General features: G+C 39.9%; 1 protein-coding gene across 10 annotated transcripts in view; it reads right to left on the reverse strand.

Moving 5' to 3' along the window:
- Nucleotides 1-918: 918 nt before the first annotated feature.
- Nucleotides 919-18,112, reverse strand: part of Mpdz (multiple PDZ domain crumbs cell polarity complex component) — a 152,510-nt gene continuing 135,316 nt past the window's right edge. For all 10 annotated transcript variants that reach the window (XM_013348246.2, XM_026782211.1, XM_026782209.1 and 7 more), the window contains 13 exons: nt 17,688-17,853; nt 15,518-15,663; nt 14,847-14,930; nt 14,510-14,703; nt 12,364-12,511; nt 10,157-10,243; nt 8,729-8,819; nt 7,834-7,877; nt 7,014-7,136; nt 5,815-5,919; nt 5,141-5,253; nt 4,055-4,178; nt 919-2,188 (listed from right to left, as the gene is read on the reverse strand). In XM_013348246.2, the coding sequence (XP_013203700.1) occupies nt 2,042-2,188; nt 4,055-4,178; nt 5,141-5,253; nt 5,815-5,919; nt 7,014-7,136; nt 7,834-7,877; nt 8,729-8,819; nt 10,157-10,243; nt 12,364-12,511; nt 14,510-14,703; nt 14,847-14,930; nt 15,518-15,663; nt 17,688-17,853 (1,572 nt within the window). In that variant the 3' untranslated portion in view covers nt 919-2,041. The remainder of the gene's footprint in view (nt 2,189-4,054; nt 4,179-5,140; nt 5,254-5,814; nt 5,920-7,013; nt 7,137-7,833; nt 7,878-8,728; nt 8,820-10,156; nt 10,244-12,363; nt 12,512-14,509; nt 14,704-14,846; nt 14,931-15,517; nt 15,664-17,687; nt 17,854-18,112) is intronic.

The raw sequence follows: 18,112 nt of genomic DNA on the forward strand, positions 1-18,112 counted from the left end.
GGCTTTAACCGCATTGGCAAAAAGATTGCATTCGGAGACTCAGGTGGGTATAGACTATTAGGACAGCATTACGACACGCACCTGGCTGTTTGTTTCCTGGGGGCAGGGGTTGGGAGGGTAGTACTTCACCACATTATCTCAAACATCAATTTGATTGCTTGACCTTTTCCAAGGGCTGATAATAGTGTCCCCTACTAAAATCTGTTTGACTTCAAACCTCCACAAGTTCAGCATCCACAGTATACCAGGCGAGGATTCAGTCATACCTTCGCAACAGAGAGTCATTAAAAGATGGCTAAAAGCTTATAGCTTATCAGAAGAAAAAGATGGATCTGGCTAGGCAACCACCTCAGCTAACAAGGACTGCCTGAAGATTTGTTGCAGTCTGCACTGATTTTTAGCTTTGAATGGGTTACTCATAGGAAGGTCATATAAAAATATTTTCTTATATTTGAGAAATTAACTCATAGCTTTTCAATGGAATGAATGAGCTATCATTTTACAGAGACCCAGTGAGAGAAAATGCACTCTCACTAGCTAATTTGAGACAGAACCCAGGGACAGCTTTCTTGCTCTGTTCTCCATCCAGTCTTGCCTTGTTCAGGAAGATAAATTCCATCTGAAGCATTTTAGTGGTTTATAAACTATATAACAATACAATATTACTGCATTTGCAGCATCCTTGAAAAACAAGAGCAGAACACTTCTCTCCCTATGTCATCCTCTTTTGCTCCATGAGCAGCCTTTGACTCTCTGGTGTTAGAAAACGCTGCGGAAGTAAAAACATTAATGTTTGCACAAGGAAGGTGTCTAGAGTTCCTTATATTGAATGTATGGTGAGACTCAACAATTTAAAACGGTAAATCCTGAATAATAAAACTTCCCCCCCCAATATGAAGAAGAGAAAAAGCACCGACGGTTTTGTTGTGCGCCACAGAAACTTATTTATTCACTTCACATTTACACAAGGATGCTTATAATAAAATATCTGTACACGACTCCTTCTACAAATATAGATAATATTCAAAGCAACTTTATAGATTCTAATGTAGGAGTTTCACGCTCTAAAATGGGACTGAACACATAATCCTTCACCAGTTGTCTCAGTAAACAGCTCCATCTGCTTCCTTAAACTATTGTATTATAAGATGTTAATACACGGCAATGAAATGAACTTACGTTAACCCCCTTAATCTTTCTGTCAATTTATTAATGGCATAAGCCAAAATAATTACTAACACACTGCCTTTTTCTCTGTCATTAAGATCATTACTAATGGAAAACAATAGCACAGTACACTAATATATTTTAAATGTGGTATCAGTCTGTTAGGTCAGCACTAGGTTTTGGGCTCTTTTCTGTCTTCCACGACTAGATGGTTGTCTTCTTCCAGAAGAACCACAGCCAACACAGGGGAGCATCATTATTTTACTTATAACAACATGAAAATACAGCAGGTCAAAATGTGAAAATGAACATCAAGATGTGTATTAAACACAGTTTTGTTTTAAAGCTTAATAAGACTGCTAAACGCTAGCAGAAAAATATTTATTAGAGGAAGAAGATCTACTATGTCACAAAGTTCACAATTTTAAAAGAGCAGCTGATTCAAGATGATAGTGAACACTTTTTTGGGGGAATGACAGCCAGATTGGGGCACTTTTCTAAAACTCCAGATTGTCTCTTTTTTTTTTTAATTTTTACTTTTTTATCCTAATTTTCTGAAGCCATTTCTCTTGTCCAGCTTTGGGTTATTTTGTTTTCATAGTACCAAGATGAGTATATAATTATTTTGTCCACATGATTAAAAATTGCTTGATATCTTCAAAACAAAAATGAGCTTCACCTATGCAAATATCCCTTTCTTTGAGTTTAGGACCATGAAACGGGAGGAGAAAGGAAAAACAATGCTCAGTTGTCAGGAACAAAGCCCTAAATGTTTCTCTCCCTCCTTGTATTTTCCCCCAGTGAACACAGGATGTCCACATGAACAGTTCCACTCGGTTACAGTAGGAGCTGAGTACGTGGCTCGGCAGTCAGTTCAGGAAAGGACCATGAGGGTGACAGTGCCTTTGGTCCGTTTAAGGATGGCAACTGCTTCTTCATGGGTCACTCCTTCTAGACTCTGCCCGTTGACGGCAATGATCTGATCGCCCCTTTTTAGACGCCCGTCTTCCGCGGCTGCTCCCTGCAATTATAAAGTAGACTTGTTTACTTGTGAAAGAATTCAGCCCACACAAAGAAAAAGAGCTGAACAAGAATGCAAATTGCTCTGCATGTACACACACATTGCTCCCGGCGCCCTATACCATTAGGCTTGATGAACACACACAAAAGAGGCCTTTCTCCAAAATGGTTTGAACGCTGAGATTCCAATCTGGGAGTGAATTTAGCAGTCAACAGAGTAGCTGGATGTTTTTTTGGCTGTTTAGCACAGCAGTTGGTAGCAACTAAAATTAATAAAGAATATTTGGGCAATTGCCTAGTAGGAGCAATTTCACAGAAACAAGGTCTTTCTATCCATAAAGAAGACCACAGTGGGACAAAAGATCAGTGAGGAACAAAAGCGGCTTTATCAAACAAAGCTATAGACTCCAGAATCCAAGATTTCCAGATACAGAAAGCTCACAATGGAGGCTGACCAGAGCAGGGTAAAAGTGATGATTTCAAAGCCATTCCAGGACTGGGGAAGATGTTGCTTGTGCAGTACTTGTCCAGGATGGATGAGGTCCTAAATTCTATCCTCAGCATATACCCCAAACATGAGGCCCCAAACCACTTCTATTTGTAATTTTTTCTAAGCATTGGAAAGCAAGACTGCTCAAGCTATCTTGATTCTTACTGTAAGGGTGGAGAGATTCTTCCTATTTCTATAGGACCTAAATAATTATGATTAAACACAGACATCCGATTTAAGAAAAAAACTCTATCTTAAGGCATGCATATAGAAGATAATTATGCAATTAAATATAAGATTAAAAATATGGAAAAGTTAATGAGGAGTGTATAATGATGAAATTCTTAAAATATGTTCTAACTAGCATGCCTTAAATAAATCATTCCTAGGCCGAGGAAAAGGACTGCATGGTTCTTCTATTCATTGGCAAATGCTGCCTGTATTTTTGGATATACCAATAACTTTAAAAGAAATCTCACAAATTAAGCCTACAGCTAGCTTGTCACAAGAGCAGCACTTTAAGCTGGTTGAAAACAGTAGTATTTTTCTAAAATAATAGAACGAAAATTCCATAAAATAAGGGACCCTAGCACTTAAAGATCCAGATGGAATCTTTGCAGGCTGACATTCATTTGTTCTTTTACGCTGTTAATGTGAGACTCTTAGTTCTCTTCGGCAGGAAGCAGTGTTCAATTTGTCGTCTTTGAAAGTGGGTCTTAACATAATATCAACCATCATATGTGTCTCCATTATTTTAAAGACTTCATCAAAATAGTCTCTTTATTCTAAACATTCTTAAGATAGTTTAGTAGATACTACAACTATATGCAGAGTTTTCTTTTCAAAAGTAACTGAATCCCTTGACTGTGAATCATGCTTTATCACAGATGACAGGTCTGCTTAGCACTCCTTGAATTTAAAACACGTTTTTTTCTTTTCATTTAAACTTATAAAAGCCCTAGCTAAAATGTGATATGCATCTTGTGTGTTTTTCTGTACATACTTTATATTTCATATCTACAAAAGAACATAGAGGAAAACATGTCAATCTTTGACAGTAAATATATTATGAAAGTCCATTTTCAAAAGATCACCACATACAGCTTGCTTTCAAATGAAAAGGATAGACTTAATTATTTTATATATATAATGCTGGGTTTCCAGGGAGTTTCAGTTTGTGCTTGTTTTCCTCTAAACATAACTAAACCTCAGATTGGACAATAATATTATAATGACCTGTTCCTGCAGGGAATTTAGAAAGAAAATATCAATGTTGACCATTTGGCATCACCTCAGGTCATAAACTAATAAGCCAGCTGCTGACCAGTGTTAATTAATGTCTACAGGGAACAGAATGGTTAAAACTTGAAAGCTTACCTTTGCAAACACTGTTTTAACATAAATTGGTAAGTCTCCATGAGGGCTGCCATATCCTCCCACAATGCTGAAGCCTAAGCCATCTGGTCCTCGGTCGAGTGTTATAGTCTTACACTGTGGAGGTCTATAGAAAAGGAAGGAAAAAAAGAGGTCTGCAGCTAAACACACACACACACGTGCACACACACACACACACACACACCATTACTCTCTGTGCCTTCTGTATTACCTGACTCAAACTACGGAAGAGAAATTCTCATTCTTTCATCAGTTTTCTGGGAGAGGAGAGGGTGACAGCTTAGAGGACCATAATGGAGAGTCATAAATGACGGTCCCCACTTCAGAAAGGAAAATTAACTGTGAACAATGTAGGGGCAGCAGCAAATAATTTGAAAATTCAAATAGGCTTCTCTTTATTCTTCCTCTTTTCTAGTGCTTTCACATTTAGGGTTGTTTCCCAATATATTCAATGTTTTCAGTCAAAAGTTCAATCAATAAGAGTAAGATGTCCTCACAAAACAAAACAAAACAAAAATAACAAATCAAAACTGAGAACTTGGTAAGTATAGTAGGGTGAACGGTTGTCTGTAATCTACCCATCTCTGACTGGGTAACTGTCATCTTTAATCTATCTATCTCTGACTGGGTAACAGTCTGTCTTCTAGCCATCTCTGACTGGGTAACTGCCTGTAATCTATCTGTCTCTGACTGTGTTGTTGTCTGTCATCTACCCATCTCTGACCAAGTAACTGTCTTTAACCTACCTATCTTTGACTGAGTTGGTGTCTATAACCTACCCAACTTTGACTAGGTAACTGTTCCTGATCTACCCGTCTCTGACTAGGTAACTGTAATCTACCTACCTCTGATTAGATGGCTGTCTGTAATTTCCCCACCTCAGACCAGGCAGCTCTACCCACCCCTGACTCACTGACAAAGCGTTGGCACTTTCTACTCATATTTGCCCCCTTATTTTACCTCTGTGTGAGTGTCAGAACATGTATGGGAGACTGCATTTATCAGGAGCATTTGATTTGAAAGTAGAAAGTGCTAAACCACCGATAGAGTATGTGCTCATGTGCTCACCCTAAATCATCCGGAAATATACTGCTTGATGCTAGCCCAGTGAAAGCGAGACATGGGTTGGCAAGCTCCTGCTGGTGACCCGTGACCACACTCACATCTCCTCCAGCAACCACCTGTGTGTGGGCAAAGTGAAAAGACAAGAACATATGTTCATGCGGCTTAAGAGAACCCAAAAGACTTTTTCTCCGGAGAACAAACTTGGCATAAAATGAGTATTTTACTGCCTACTGAATCAAAGAAATGATTAATATATTATTAAAAAGAAAGGAATTTCACAATGCCCAAACACCTCTTAACTGTCCAGAGAGTAAAAATACCCTAAATCAAATTCTACAATTTTCTTTGATGTATATAAATCATGACCTCATGTGCAATTATTTTTCAAAGATCTTTAGAAGCCGTGCCACTCACCAAGCACACAAAATTCTAACAATTAATCAGTGGTTGCTAAGGCCCTGCATTTTTCTCTTTAGATATAAAATGAGAAATAATGAAGGCATCAGGATGAAATGTTACCAAACATGTTTCATAATGCTTCCTTGGAGCTCTCATTTTCATCACTGATGTTCAAGGGATATATTAAATAAAATAGTGGCAGGAGACTCAGTCAGTTTTATTTAGCACCAGAGCTCCTGTGTCCTTAGGCTGAACAGTGCCGGGGATAAAAGCCTTACCTGCATTTCAATGGAGCCAGAGGCATTTTTCATTAAGTTAACTGCTTGTGTATGAGTCATCCCTTCAGTGGATGTGCCACAGATGGTTACAATCCTATCCCCAACCTGCAAGACAAAGAGCCACCATGCAGAGCAGGGCTGACAGGCTAGCAGTCTTCTCTACCACTCACAGCACACCTGAGTTGCCCCCACTTCTGAAATATAACCCAGGAGACCACTAACTCAATTCTAAGAAGGATGCGCTGCAGATAAGTTGATGGTTCTAGGGGAGAGAGAGTGAGGAGAAGAAAGTCACGTCCCTGGTCCTTCTTTCTCCTGAGTAAGCCATTACTTCTTATTAAAATCATAAAGTATCAGTGTTGTTGGAAGCCAGATTTTCTCTGGACATCGTCACCGTGTTAGATGAGACTGTAAGTCAGAGGTTGGCAAACAAAGGGCAGCAGAGCTAACCTGGCACACTGCCCACTGCAGTTAATAAAATCTGCTTGGAAGACAGCATGCTTACTTGGCTATTTCACAGGGCAGAGCTGAGCAGTTGCAAGAGAGTCCTCTGCCCCAGTTTAAAGTGTTCCTGACCCTACGGCACCACGGTGGAATCAGTTTCTCAGCTTCCATCATAAATTTAGAAGTGCTAAACTACTCACTCCCAAACTTGAGGTTATTTAACTAAGGTACGATTCTCCTGGAGACCTTGTTTACAGCTCAGGCATTAAAGATTTTCCTCCAGAGTCCAAGCTGCTGAAGTAGGGCCTGCTGGCTCAGCAGGGCTTCCAGCACCACCTCACACTACGGCCATCCCACAACCTTGAAGCAAATTCGCATGTTCTATAGTATTTAAAATCATATTTGCATTAAACTTCAGTAAAATGTTTAATAAAATGAAGTAAACAGCTATCTTTCACCAATGGTCAGGTCGGCACTTGAACCAGTAAGACACACACAGGAAGCGTCCCTCTGTCCTTGGCTCTGAACACAGGCTTTTCTTTTGAATGTGCTCCACAGTTGTCACTGCCTTACCATCCTGCACCTGATCACATCGTGTTCCTTTTTGTTCTTCTTTATCTTTCACTCACAGGAAACTCAGCCAAAGCTTCACTATTTACAAGCAGATTTAAACCCCAGCCATAGGAGGTTGGATGGAGAAGGTGGGAACACTGGCTAGATTTGCAAGGGTCGTTATGGTTAGCAGAGAAACTTACTCGGAGTTTCTGGGTTTGAGCTGCAACACCGTTTGGATGCATCATGGCAATAAATATAGGAACATCACCAAGTGGGCTGCCCACTCCTCCAGCAATGCTGATCCCCAGGGAGTCAGCAGACCCCTGCCATGGAACAGATAGATTATGGTCAATGGAGTATTTCAAACTGACCTTTTGCTTGTTCTCTGACACACAATATTCTGTTGCCAGACAGGATCTGCTAGGTATGAGGGTGGAAAATACTTCACCTGACACAAGAGGTTTACAAAAGCAAGCATCTGTTTGGGAAGTAAAGCAGTCAACACACGCTAAATTACGTTGAGACTGATAACAGGCAGGGAAACTCAGGAAGAGAGAAGACAACAATGTGAGAACCAGACTTAACCCCGACTTAGAATGTGGGCCTAACACTTTCTAGAGCAAGGACTGGAGCACATTCATTGTCCTTGACAAAGCTCTGCGTCTCACAGGGGCACTCAATGAGTATGAAGCATCCAATGTTTAGGATACTGCACAAAAAGGCTCAGCAAATCACGCTCTTATGTTCTCTCTTGCCCGTGGCCATTAGGCCATATATTCTAAAGAAAGGCAAAAGAAATGAGAGGTAAGGAATTATTTTTTAAAGGGGCAGAATGGTACCCACTTTTGACAGTATAGAAAATATAAATAAGGACTTTTCATTGTCTCTAAGAAATTTGGCAATGATTGAATTGTGTTATGTCCACTACTTACAATATACGTACGTATATTTCAGATGGGCACTGTAAAAATGTTCAGTAAGAAAATACAAAGAAAAATGCCTTGGAAGACAGCACATTACCTTCTTTATTTCGACTGTTCTTAATCCCTGAATTTCAGATGCTACTGTAAAGGCAAAAGCAGATAAAACATAGTTGTTAAAATATTTTAGGCTTATTGCCATTTTCACCAAAGCATGGAGCTGGATGCACTCCATGGGCTATTTTTTCTCCAGAGGGGCGCACTGGTTATCAGCAGTGCACACAGAACTGTGTCCCCAAGTGAAAACTGTGAATGCCATCCCATTTCCCCCTCGTTTCAGCTTGGATTATGTAATTGTACAATCTACTCTGGATGAAATGAAAACAGACTATTCTTTGGAGAGAAAATCGCTCACACAGCTGAGAGGAATAGTTATGGATGAGTTAAAAAAAATCTATGCACTAAGTGTCTAAATTTCTAGAATATTAGTCACACTGCAAATACAGACTGCCATATGGCGAGTTCCTTCAATTTAAAAAATTCCCAACCAATGCATCAAGCCAAAACTCCTCTGCACCATGATTTTATGTAATTAAAACACAGGAGGATTGTTTTATCTTTTTCCAAAATTTTCGTAGTCTTAATGAAAAAATAAGGCCTCGCTTAGTGGTATTTTCTGATTTACTGGAATTACATGCAACACAAAAAAGGAACAAAATCAAATATACTACTCTGCTTGGTAAGGAAAAAATTACAGATCCTTGATAATAATGCAACTATAACTTGTAAAGCAAATGTAAGCGAGAGAACTGCCACAGGGCATGCCTGCATTTGCTCGGGATTTTGGCCAGTGCACGTTTATATCTCCATCAGGACATGAGATGGTTTGGGGAGGAAATGGGCTCAGTGGTAAACAATAAAAAAAAAAAAAATCGGTGTCAACAGCCAAATTTCAGAGCTGTATACTTCATGCATAAAATGTTAACCAGTCTTACGTGCGTTCTTCTTTGCGTTACTCTCCAGTGATTCAGATGCATTTACTCCAGGTAGGGGAAGAGTGAAGGACGACAGGCTACTGTCACTCACCTAAAATACGGAGCCATTATTACAGACAGCTCTGCGAAATTGTAATTCCCCTAAGTCCAAAATGTTTCACTATTCTCTGTGCTTCTCTCATCTAATAAGAAACACTGGTATACAACAGCGATGTCTGGGAATTTTAAGGGCAACGTAAGGTAGTTATTATTTCTTTTTTCTGCTTAAGGAATAACGATACAAATAACTGAAGATGAAAAGATAGTTGAAGTCGATTTCAACCTATGTAAAATTTTCAGTTTCACATAATCTCAAGGCTCTCCTCGAATTTAAACAACTACACATCAGCTAGAGCCGAAAACTTTAACAAGAACCAGTGGGCTGAAGCCGGGCGGTGGTGGCGCACGCCTTTAATCCCAGCACTCGGGAGGCAGAGGCAGGTGGATCTCTGTGAGTTCGAGACCAGCCTGGTCTACAGAGCTAGTTCCAGAACAGGCTCCAAAACCACAGAGAAACCCTGTCTCAAAAAACAAAAACAAAAACAAAAAAGAACCAGTGGGCTGGAATCTAATGCAGACATTAGGGAAGATAGTAAATGCTCTTTATGAACAGACTCATGAAAATAAAATTCTGTCATCAGAAGATAATACTGTAGAAAAAAAACTTGCCAAGAATCAAATCATTCATTTATTATATTTGTGTGTGTGTGTGTATGTGTGTGTGTATGTTCATTGCACGTAAGCATTTGTGAGTGGAGGCCACAGGTTTACCTTAGTTGCCATTCCTCAGGAGGCATCTGCCTTGCTTTCTGAGCCAGGGATTCTCACTGGGACCTGGAGCTGGCCAATGTGGTTAAACTGGCATGTCAGTAAACACCGGCTGCCTTTATCGACCCAGAACTGGGATTGAAAGCATCACAAAAACTGGTTCTTTCATTTGTTCCTGGGACTTTCACTTAAGTCCTCACATTAACTCAGCATACACTATCTCCCTAGCTCACAAATTAAGCTATTTTAATATCATAGTTCTATAAAGAAGATGGTTTACAATCATCCACCTGGAATTTTCCAGGTTAATACTGATAGATGTTCAGTTGACAGTATCTTAAAAGTGTGTCACCTTGACTGGATCTGCCTACACTGATTAGGTAGCTAACTTTGAGACTGTGGAGGAAGAAAGCTGGAAACAAAGTCCCTCCGAATCACCAAGAGCCCTCAAGGCCCAGTGGCTGGCCAGCCATGTTTCCCTTGTTCTTCACTGTCAAGCTCTACACTCAGCTTCACATTGCTGGAGGGCTGGACCTGCGTGTGAGAGCCTGGGAAGACTCTCGGGGGCATGTCTGAGTTCCTCTTTTCCCTGGAGTTTGTTCAAAACCCACATCTACCCACCTGGCTGCTCTGAGAAGGCCTCCTCTCTGAGTGGAATGGACCCGCTTTGACTCTTCCAACTTCCAGGGTTACTGTGCCTAGGGAACACTAAGGGAAACAGTTTATGAAAATGTTAAAATTCTATAGTCATCTTTAGAAAAACACGGTCTAAAACTAAAGGAATCTTTCTTTTGTGATTTCCATAGAAATCCTTTGCAAAAAAAATGTTTTTTAAACATTTAAACTCATGAGAATAATAACAACACAGTAGCCATAAGTGTCCATCTCAGTGTTGCACGATTTACATAGAGACCCTTCTTACCAAGACAAACAGGACTTGAGAATTAAGTAATTTCTTATGAAACACCAAAACCATAAGGGCAAATGAACCAAGGAAACTCAAGAGTTTAAAATACAAACCAAAACTCCCAAACCACTACCCACACAACTTACTTTTCCCTTAATAGAAAAGGTACTCAAATAATCCAGTCAAATTTCCTTGATGCATGGTAGCTAAGCGGACTGACTCTACAATACTTAGATAAATACGTTATGAGCTGACACTCAGCAAGAAATGCAGTGGAGTCCAATAATAATGAAAGTGGCACAAGGCGGTGTCTGAGATCCAGGCCTTTTACAGTAAAATTTCCTATTATTACAAAAACGCTTCAATAAAATTTATGTACGTACATATGTTATTTGTATATGTAAGATCATCTCTTTTAAAATTAAGAACAGCAACAAGCTGGAGCAAGTGAAACATACAACCTATAAATGCTATGGTTCTCATTGTGCACTGCTTGACTGTTTTTAACATGGCTAGTTGGACTGACTTTAAAATCATTTATGTTATCTTAACATCACCTCTTCTTTTCTCTTTCTGTAAGATCTGTCAGGCTTACACAGAGCTAACAGACATTCCTAATTTATCTCCAAAATGAAGCTATTCTTCCTCGAAAAATTCTATAACTCCAGAGGCTAGGCAGGTGGGTCACCATGAGTTCCAGACCAGTTTAAGCTACATAGTGAGTTGTAGGATAGCCTAGGCTACACAGTAAGATCCTGTCTCCCATACCAATCCCCTGCATCCACAGAAAGAAACAATCCTGTTCACTTTGTTTGGATGACTTTAATGAACAAGATATTTAACATGTGCTCTGTTAATAACTAATAATAGCGTAATGCAGGTGCCAGGTCCTATCCAAACCATAGAGGTTAAAAACCTCCACCTGAAAAAGGCCTCTAGCAGGCCACCCTGAGAGGTTCCCATGACAACACAGGCCCAGAAGCCCTAACAGCTGTGGTGTCAACACAACTACAGGCTCATGGTCACTCAGACCCAGATGTGGGGAATAAATAATGTTAGTGTTTTCAAGTCTGTGCTGAATTAAACTTCAGGAGAAAAACACGTCTGGCAAAGGAAAATGCAGTAAACAACACCTCACTTATAATAAAATCTCCTCTAGAGACAGGACTGCTTCCTAATAGGAAAAATCTACCTCCCACGAGTCTTTTCCTAATGAATATTCTGTACTTCACAGATTATTCTCAGGATGACTCCACTGTCTAACAGAGAACCGTTCCTCATGCAGAGCTTCCTTCTGAGGAAACCTGCTTCACAGCGTAAGCTCCACGTCCCGCTGGGGACGGGAGTCTTCTGTCACAGTGACCCTAATGTTGATGCAGTGGCCGAGTACTAATTCCCCTGCAGAGCACAAGGATGACACACCAGGACAGTGTGACTAACTCTAAAATACAGCAACAGTGTTGAGTCCAATGGAAGTGGGCTACATACTGCCCTGTGTGAAACAGAGTGAGATTCTGCCACTTGGTGTCACACACTAAATACAGCTCTGCTGTGTTTAGAAGGGGTCCAGGAAGGGTCTAAAAAAGAAAAGCCAGAAAACATGACCTCCTGAGATGCTGTGGGGCCCTGGTGGATTCCTAATGCCATAGAGGAAAGACTTACCTTAAACCAAGTTATAAGAATAAATCCAGAAAAAAAAAGGAAGAACAGATGTTAAAAGTGGTCTGAATATGTCATCCTCTTAACATGCACATCAAAAACCTGCTAAATTATTTCAGGTATGTGTGTCATGAATTCTAACAACGTTATTAGGCAAATATATAACAATATAATAAATGATTATAAATTGACTATTTTATCTGAGATGACTAATAACACAGATAGTTACTATACAAAACTATGTTTGCTACTTGATTTCTACCTTGAGCAGGGCAGCAACTGCTTCCTGGGTGGCATTACGGACATCTTCTCCATTCACCATTAAAATCTGGTCCCCCTGCATCAGTCTCCCATCGGCATCTGCAATGCCTCCTTTGACAATATCTGATACAAACACCCCAGTGTCATTCCTGCAAGCAACAGTGGACTTCAGCATTAAGTCTGGCTCTCAGCTGCAATGCAATGCTTATTTATCAAAAGTAGTTATTCTAAGCGACAGTTTCTCCATCTTTAAGATTTTATAGTTTTGCACAATGCTGGGGTAGCTTTGCCAGAATATGAGAAATAACAGTGAATTATATCTTAAAATGGAATTTCATAAATTGAAATTCTCTCACGGCATATCTAGTCTTCATCAGTTATGTACTATGAATAAGTGAGCTCAGCAATTCTTATCTTATGGGCCATACACCGAGAAGATGTTAAAAACATCACTGAGGAGTCAGTGGCACTAAGTGCATGGCTTTTTCCACACCACACTGAATTCTTTCTATCAGCACTGCCCTATAGTCATGTGAGCATGCTGAGGTTATCATTAATGCCATTAACATTACTGAAAATACATGACAGATATGCACTACAAACTGAAACTCTTGCTTAGAGTAACCACAGTTTACTATGATGTCTTTAGGTCATTACATATAATATAGTTAACTTTTACATACAACTAGATTTATTGAAAACAAAGAATCTTACTGTTTCACAAAACTGAACACAAATGCCTGGAATTTTCTATTAAGACACAAATATAACTGTAAATAGGATTGTATGGTAAAAACAGAATTGCACAAGAAGACTTCAAACATATCATCTGACCATATAATCATTCCATCTAACCATGGGTTTTCTACTTTTAAATAAGATGTTAGGATTTATTACCAAATGGTTGTATAGTGTCTGGTCACCTAACGGACCACAGCAGCCTTGCATCTGACATGAGAGTGCTGGCGCTATGTCCCCCAAACAGCCTACTTTTACCAGATACACTTCCACTGAGATTTGAGCAGCACTTTCTCTATGCGCTAAAAAAAAAGTTAGGTCTTTGGTTTTCTATGAAACAAAACAAAACTGGCAAAAATATGCCCTTAATTCCAATACTGAAGTGTGGCTGCAGAGTAGATAAACACAACTCAGAGACGGTGCCTCCCTGGAAGGCTGCTCTGACATGGTGGCTTGTGCGGACTAAGGACAGCTGGTGGCAATGCAGGGCTCCTGCAGCCTACACAAAAGCTGATTCTGAGTTCTGATTCATCTGCTTAATTATTCGATACATTCTGTTCCTGATGGTCTTATAACACACAAGGAAGAAATGTTTATGAAACTCACTTCTCCTTAATATTACTTCTATAGACATTGGTTAATATAAAATATGTACCAATATTCTTCAAATATTAGATTTCAATAATAAGGAACTGAAGTAAAGTGCACTCACCAATCTTCTCTGATATCCTACTTTACGCTTCCAGTCTTCTGCTGGTGGCACATGGGACCATGACCCTTGTCCCTAGACTCTCTACCCTCTGTCTCCTTTAACAGAGCAACTATCACCTTTTCTTGAAATCCTTTGCCTGTCCTCTTTCTTAAACAGGACCCTGCTGGTGCCTTTCATATATTCCTTTCTAGCTCCTCCAATGGGCCTCTGTGACTCGCAAGAAATTCACTTGCTACAAGAATTAAGAGTTTCATTCATCAGAGCATGATTTTAAAAAAAAATTAATTTTTAAATTTGTATTATTATTTTTAGTGTGTGTATATGCTACTTGCATGTGAGTATCAGAGGAGGTGAGAAGAGGGTGTAAAATCCCCTGGAGTTGTAGGTATAGACAGCTGTAGTTATAGACAGTTGAAGTTATAGACAGTTATGTGACCCTCCCAGTATGGGTGCTGGGAAATGAACCAGCAAATGAGCCAGTCACCTTTCCAGCCCTGGAGGAGAAATTTTCTGAGGTCAAGAACTATTTCTTATTTAACTTCCCCTCAGGATGTAATGTGTCTCTTGCTGAAGACTCTCTAACCCTCCAACACTCTGACTTACAATGTCCACAGTGATAGAACGCAAGCCACCGATACATTCGAGTAAGGCTACAGTCAGTTTCAAGAGGGCCCTGGGTTAGTTCTCTCCAACACACCTCTTGCCAACAATACTCAGCCCGAGGCCTTTGCCTGGCCTCTTCTGCAGCTCAATGGTGAAGGTGTCACACACATCCTCCTCTTTGTATGGGGCCTCATCGCGGTAGAGCGTCAGGCATACTCTCTGGGGAGTCTGTCTCAGGACATTGATTGCTTCATCATGCGTAGCCTTTCTCAGGTCAATACCGTTCACCTGTAAGAAACGGGGCATCGACAGTGAGGAGCTAGGTGCAGTGGGTGAAAGGGGAGGAAAGAGGAAGAAGGGAAGGAAGGAAGGAAGGAGAGCCCTCCGCCATGATCTTTTCTTTCCACTCTAGGTTAAATGAGCACCTTTACCTCTAAAATCTGGTCTCCGGCCCACAGTCTTCCATCTTTACAGGCTGCCCCCTCTTCATAAACTTCATGGATGATAATAGCGCCCTAGAGTCCAAAACATAACATAGCCATGTGTTATCCATTCTCCCTAGGAAGGCTGAGAAGAGCTAAATGGGCATGTACTTGCTGGATCCATATGTAAGCCACACATCACAATGTAAGAAAACATCTAACAACGTAATTTTTGTTAAAAGATTGAAAAAAGTATATACCTTTTTAATGATAGAGAAATTTCAAGATAAAATTCATAAAATGTATAAAGCCATATGTGAATATAATAGATAAAGCACCATTATGATCTACAAATGAAAAAAACTTTTAAAGTATTTTGACAAGCAAAAATTATGTATAAAGTATTTCATATTCTTCTCAAAATGCAGCTGAGATAACCTGGGTATAAGTAAAAAGGAAGTTAAACAATGCCAAGGACCAGTGAAGTGATACAAACACTCTGAATTTTACATGTAACAGAGTGTATTTAAGTCAGTCTTGGCTTAGTCAAAGTCATAACCCTAGTTTTTGTTGCCAATGATACTTGTTTTCTCCACCTGTATCACATTAAAGGGACAGAAACCTCCTCCTCATGGTCTCATGGAGCACCCGAGTGCCTCTGAACTGGGCAGGGTACTTACCAGCAGTGTGTCTGACCCCCCAACAATACTCAGACCCAGTCCCGTTTGCCCTTTGGAAATCTCAATTGTTGTCTCACAGCCAGGGATGATGGGGCAGGTGTCAGGGTCAGAAGCAAAGACTGCCGGTGTCGACGACCTGCTTGTGCCTAAAAAGGAGTTTACAATGGATGAGCCACAAATCAAAATGGCTTAGGAAGAACACATATCAAATTGAGCACACAAGTTACCTATGGGGAGAGAGAAAGAGACTACAGAAAAGGCAACTTCATATCTGTCTTGAATATTTTCACCATTTTGTATTTAAAATATCAAAGTAGTATTTATTATCATTAAACTGGAGGATAGGCATAAAACGACTTGCTTTTTAATGTTATTTTGTATTTTTTTTTAAGTTGCTGGAGGTAAACAGGACAGAATATGAAAGAAAAGAAACTGAGAGTCAGGCTGAGCCTCTACTTTGAATTTTGTAGCTGACACTTCACCAGAACCGAGCACGCTTCCTATGAAAGAAGCATTCATCACACTCAGAGCTAAGCTGGCCTGCACAGACTCGCAAGAAGCTCATCATTAACTTTGGTCATGGTGCTGCACCAGGGCTTGACAGTTTATTGTCTTGTTCTTTGTATCAAGAACATCTCTTCTTCTGTAATCAGTTCTGAGCCTATTTGCACAGATATAAATGCATGCAAAAATATTCACTTTAATCATTTCTTGTCTTTCTTCTTGAGTCTCATGTGGTACTTTTAGGCTTTTGACATTAAATCTTGCTACGTACCTTTTTGAATTAGACAGATAAGAACGCAGTGTGAAAAACTAAGGAAACTATGCCATGCTCTGTTTTCTGAGTGTGTACAAGACACACTTTTTATTTCACAGGAAAGACAGGGTTAAGACAGTCACTCTTGTTGAGTGGTGTGTGCTGTAGACAAGATACTTTCTTTCCGGGAAATCAGAAACAGATTATGCTCTTACTACAGAAACGGTTAAAAAAAAAATAGGTGCATGAGATTTTCATTTATGCTAAGTTTTCATTGAATATTTTATATTTTATACACAATGCTATTTAGGATCCAACATTAAATGAGAAAAATCTTCATTAAAATATTAACAGTTACTTCAATGAATTTCCCAGCCCTTTTAAACAAGATTACGGTTATTAGAGATGTTTTGTTTTAAGACATTTGAATAGGTGTATTGCAAATACTTTCAGCTTGTTTTCCGTTAACAAACTGTCAAATAAATGGAATATTTCAGTTTGTATTATAGGTCAAGAAAGTGTCTCCCTTCCCCACCTTCCACAGAAAAGATAATGTTTAAATCATTTCAAATGATGATTTAGAGAGTTTGGAGTTATTTATTATTTTATTATTCATGGACATTTTTCTTCATAAAGTAAGTCAAGTAATTTTTTATTTATATATCTATCCATTTGTTTGTTTGAGACAGGGTTGCTCTGTGCAGCTCTGTCTGTTCTGGGATGAGCTCTACAGACCAAGCTGACCTTGAACTCAGAGACCAGCTTGCCTCTGCCTTGCCTCTTGAGTGCTGGAACTAAAGGCATGTGCCACCATTAACAATTTGCTCCGTATACTAAATTATAAGTTTAGTGATACAAGAAAGCCTCACCCCTCAGCATCTCATCTAACAGGAGCTTTACATTTCCCCGAGCTCCCAATTTGGGTCTATCACATACACGGCAATAGCCAGTACTTTCGGCTTTAGTGTAATAGCAGCCAGTATTGATCCTAGTTGTGAAACAATACCGTTATGTATTCACTTCATATACCAGTACACTGAAGGCAACAGCTCCTTTCCTGTTCTACTAGCAGAAGTTAAAAAATGCCAAGTCTGATTCTGTACATGGATACCTGTAATTGCGTGTACTCTTAGCAAGAGCTTGAGAGCAAAGAAAACCACTAGTTTAGGGAGGGAGAGGGTGAGGCAGGCACCACAGCGGTTTCCTAAGAAATCACAGTTGGGTAACATATACACACAGGTCTACTGCCTAGGGACCCCACTTTCTTCAGTTATGCTCTCTTTAAACTGTTCAGTCACTAAAGACGCTTTGACTTTAAGGCCCTTCAAGCTGCCCTGTGAGCAGGCCTGCTTTGAAGGAAGACCTTCAATTGAGGTTGCCCTATGTGTAGGACTCTCACGAGTCAGTCCTTACTTGGGATGGCTTCTGGATCCAGAGCTGGGACTGCAGGAGACTGGGACCTGTCTTTCCTTTCTCCACTGGCTGCAGAAGCTGCTGAGGGAACAGCCTGGCAAGCTGGATTCTCAGCTCGAACAGTCAGTTTTACAGTTGACTTTGCAGTCTTCAGAAGGCTGATGAACTGGCCGGATATTGATGTGGAGGAGAACAAAATCCAAAGACAAATGAGTAAACATATACAAATAAAAGTCACCAGAATTGTTGGAATATCTTTCATATATGCATGTGTACATGTTTATGTGTGTGTTTATGCATGTCAAGGCCATAGTGTTTTCATTGGTTTGAGGCTCACAGATCAGGCTGAGCTGAATATCCAGGGAGCCCCAGAGAATTTCCGTTTTTTTGCTTCCTTATCACAGGATTAGAAAAGCTGGCATACC

The sequence above is a fragment of the Microtus ochrogaster genome, chromosome 10 (assembly GCF_000317375.1).
Source record: "Microtus ochrogaster isolate Prairie Vole_2 chromosome 10, MicOch1.0, whole genome shotgun sequence".
Taxonomy (NCBI): domain Eukaryota; kingdom Metazoa; phylum Chordata; class Mammalia; order Rodentia; family Cricetidae; genus Microtus; species Microtus ochrogaster.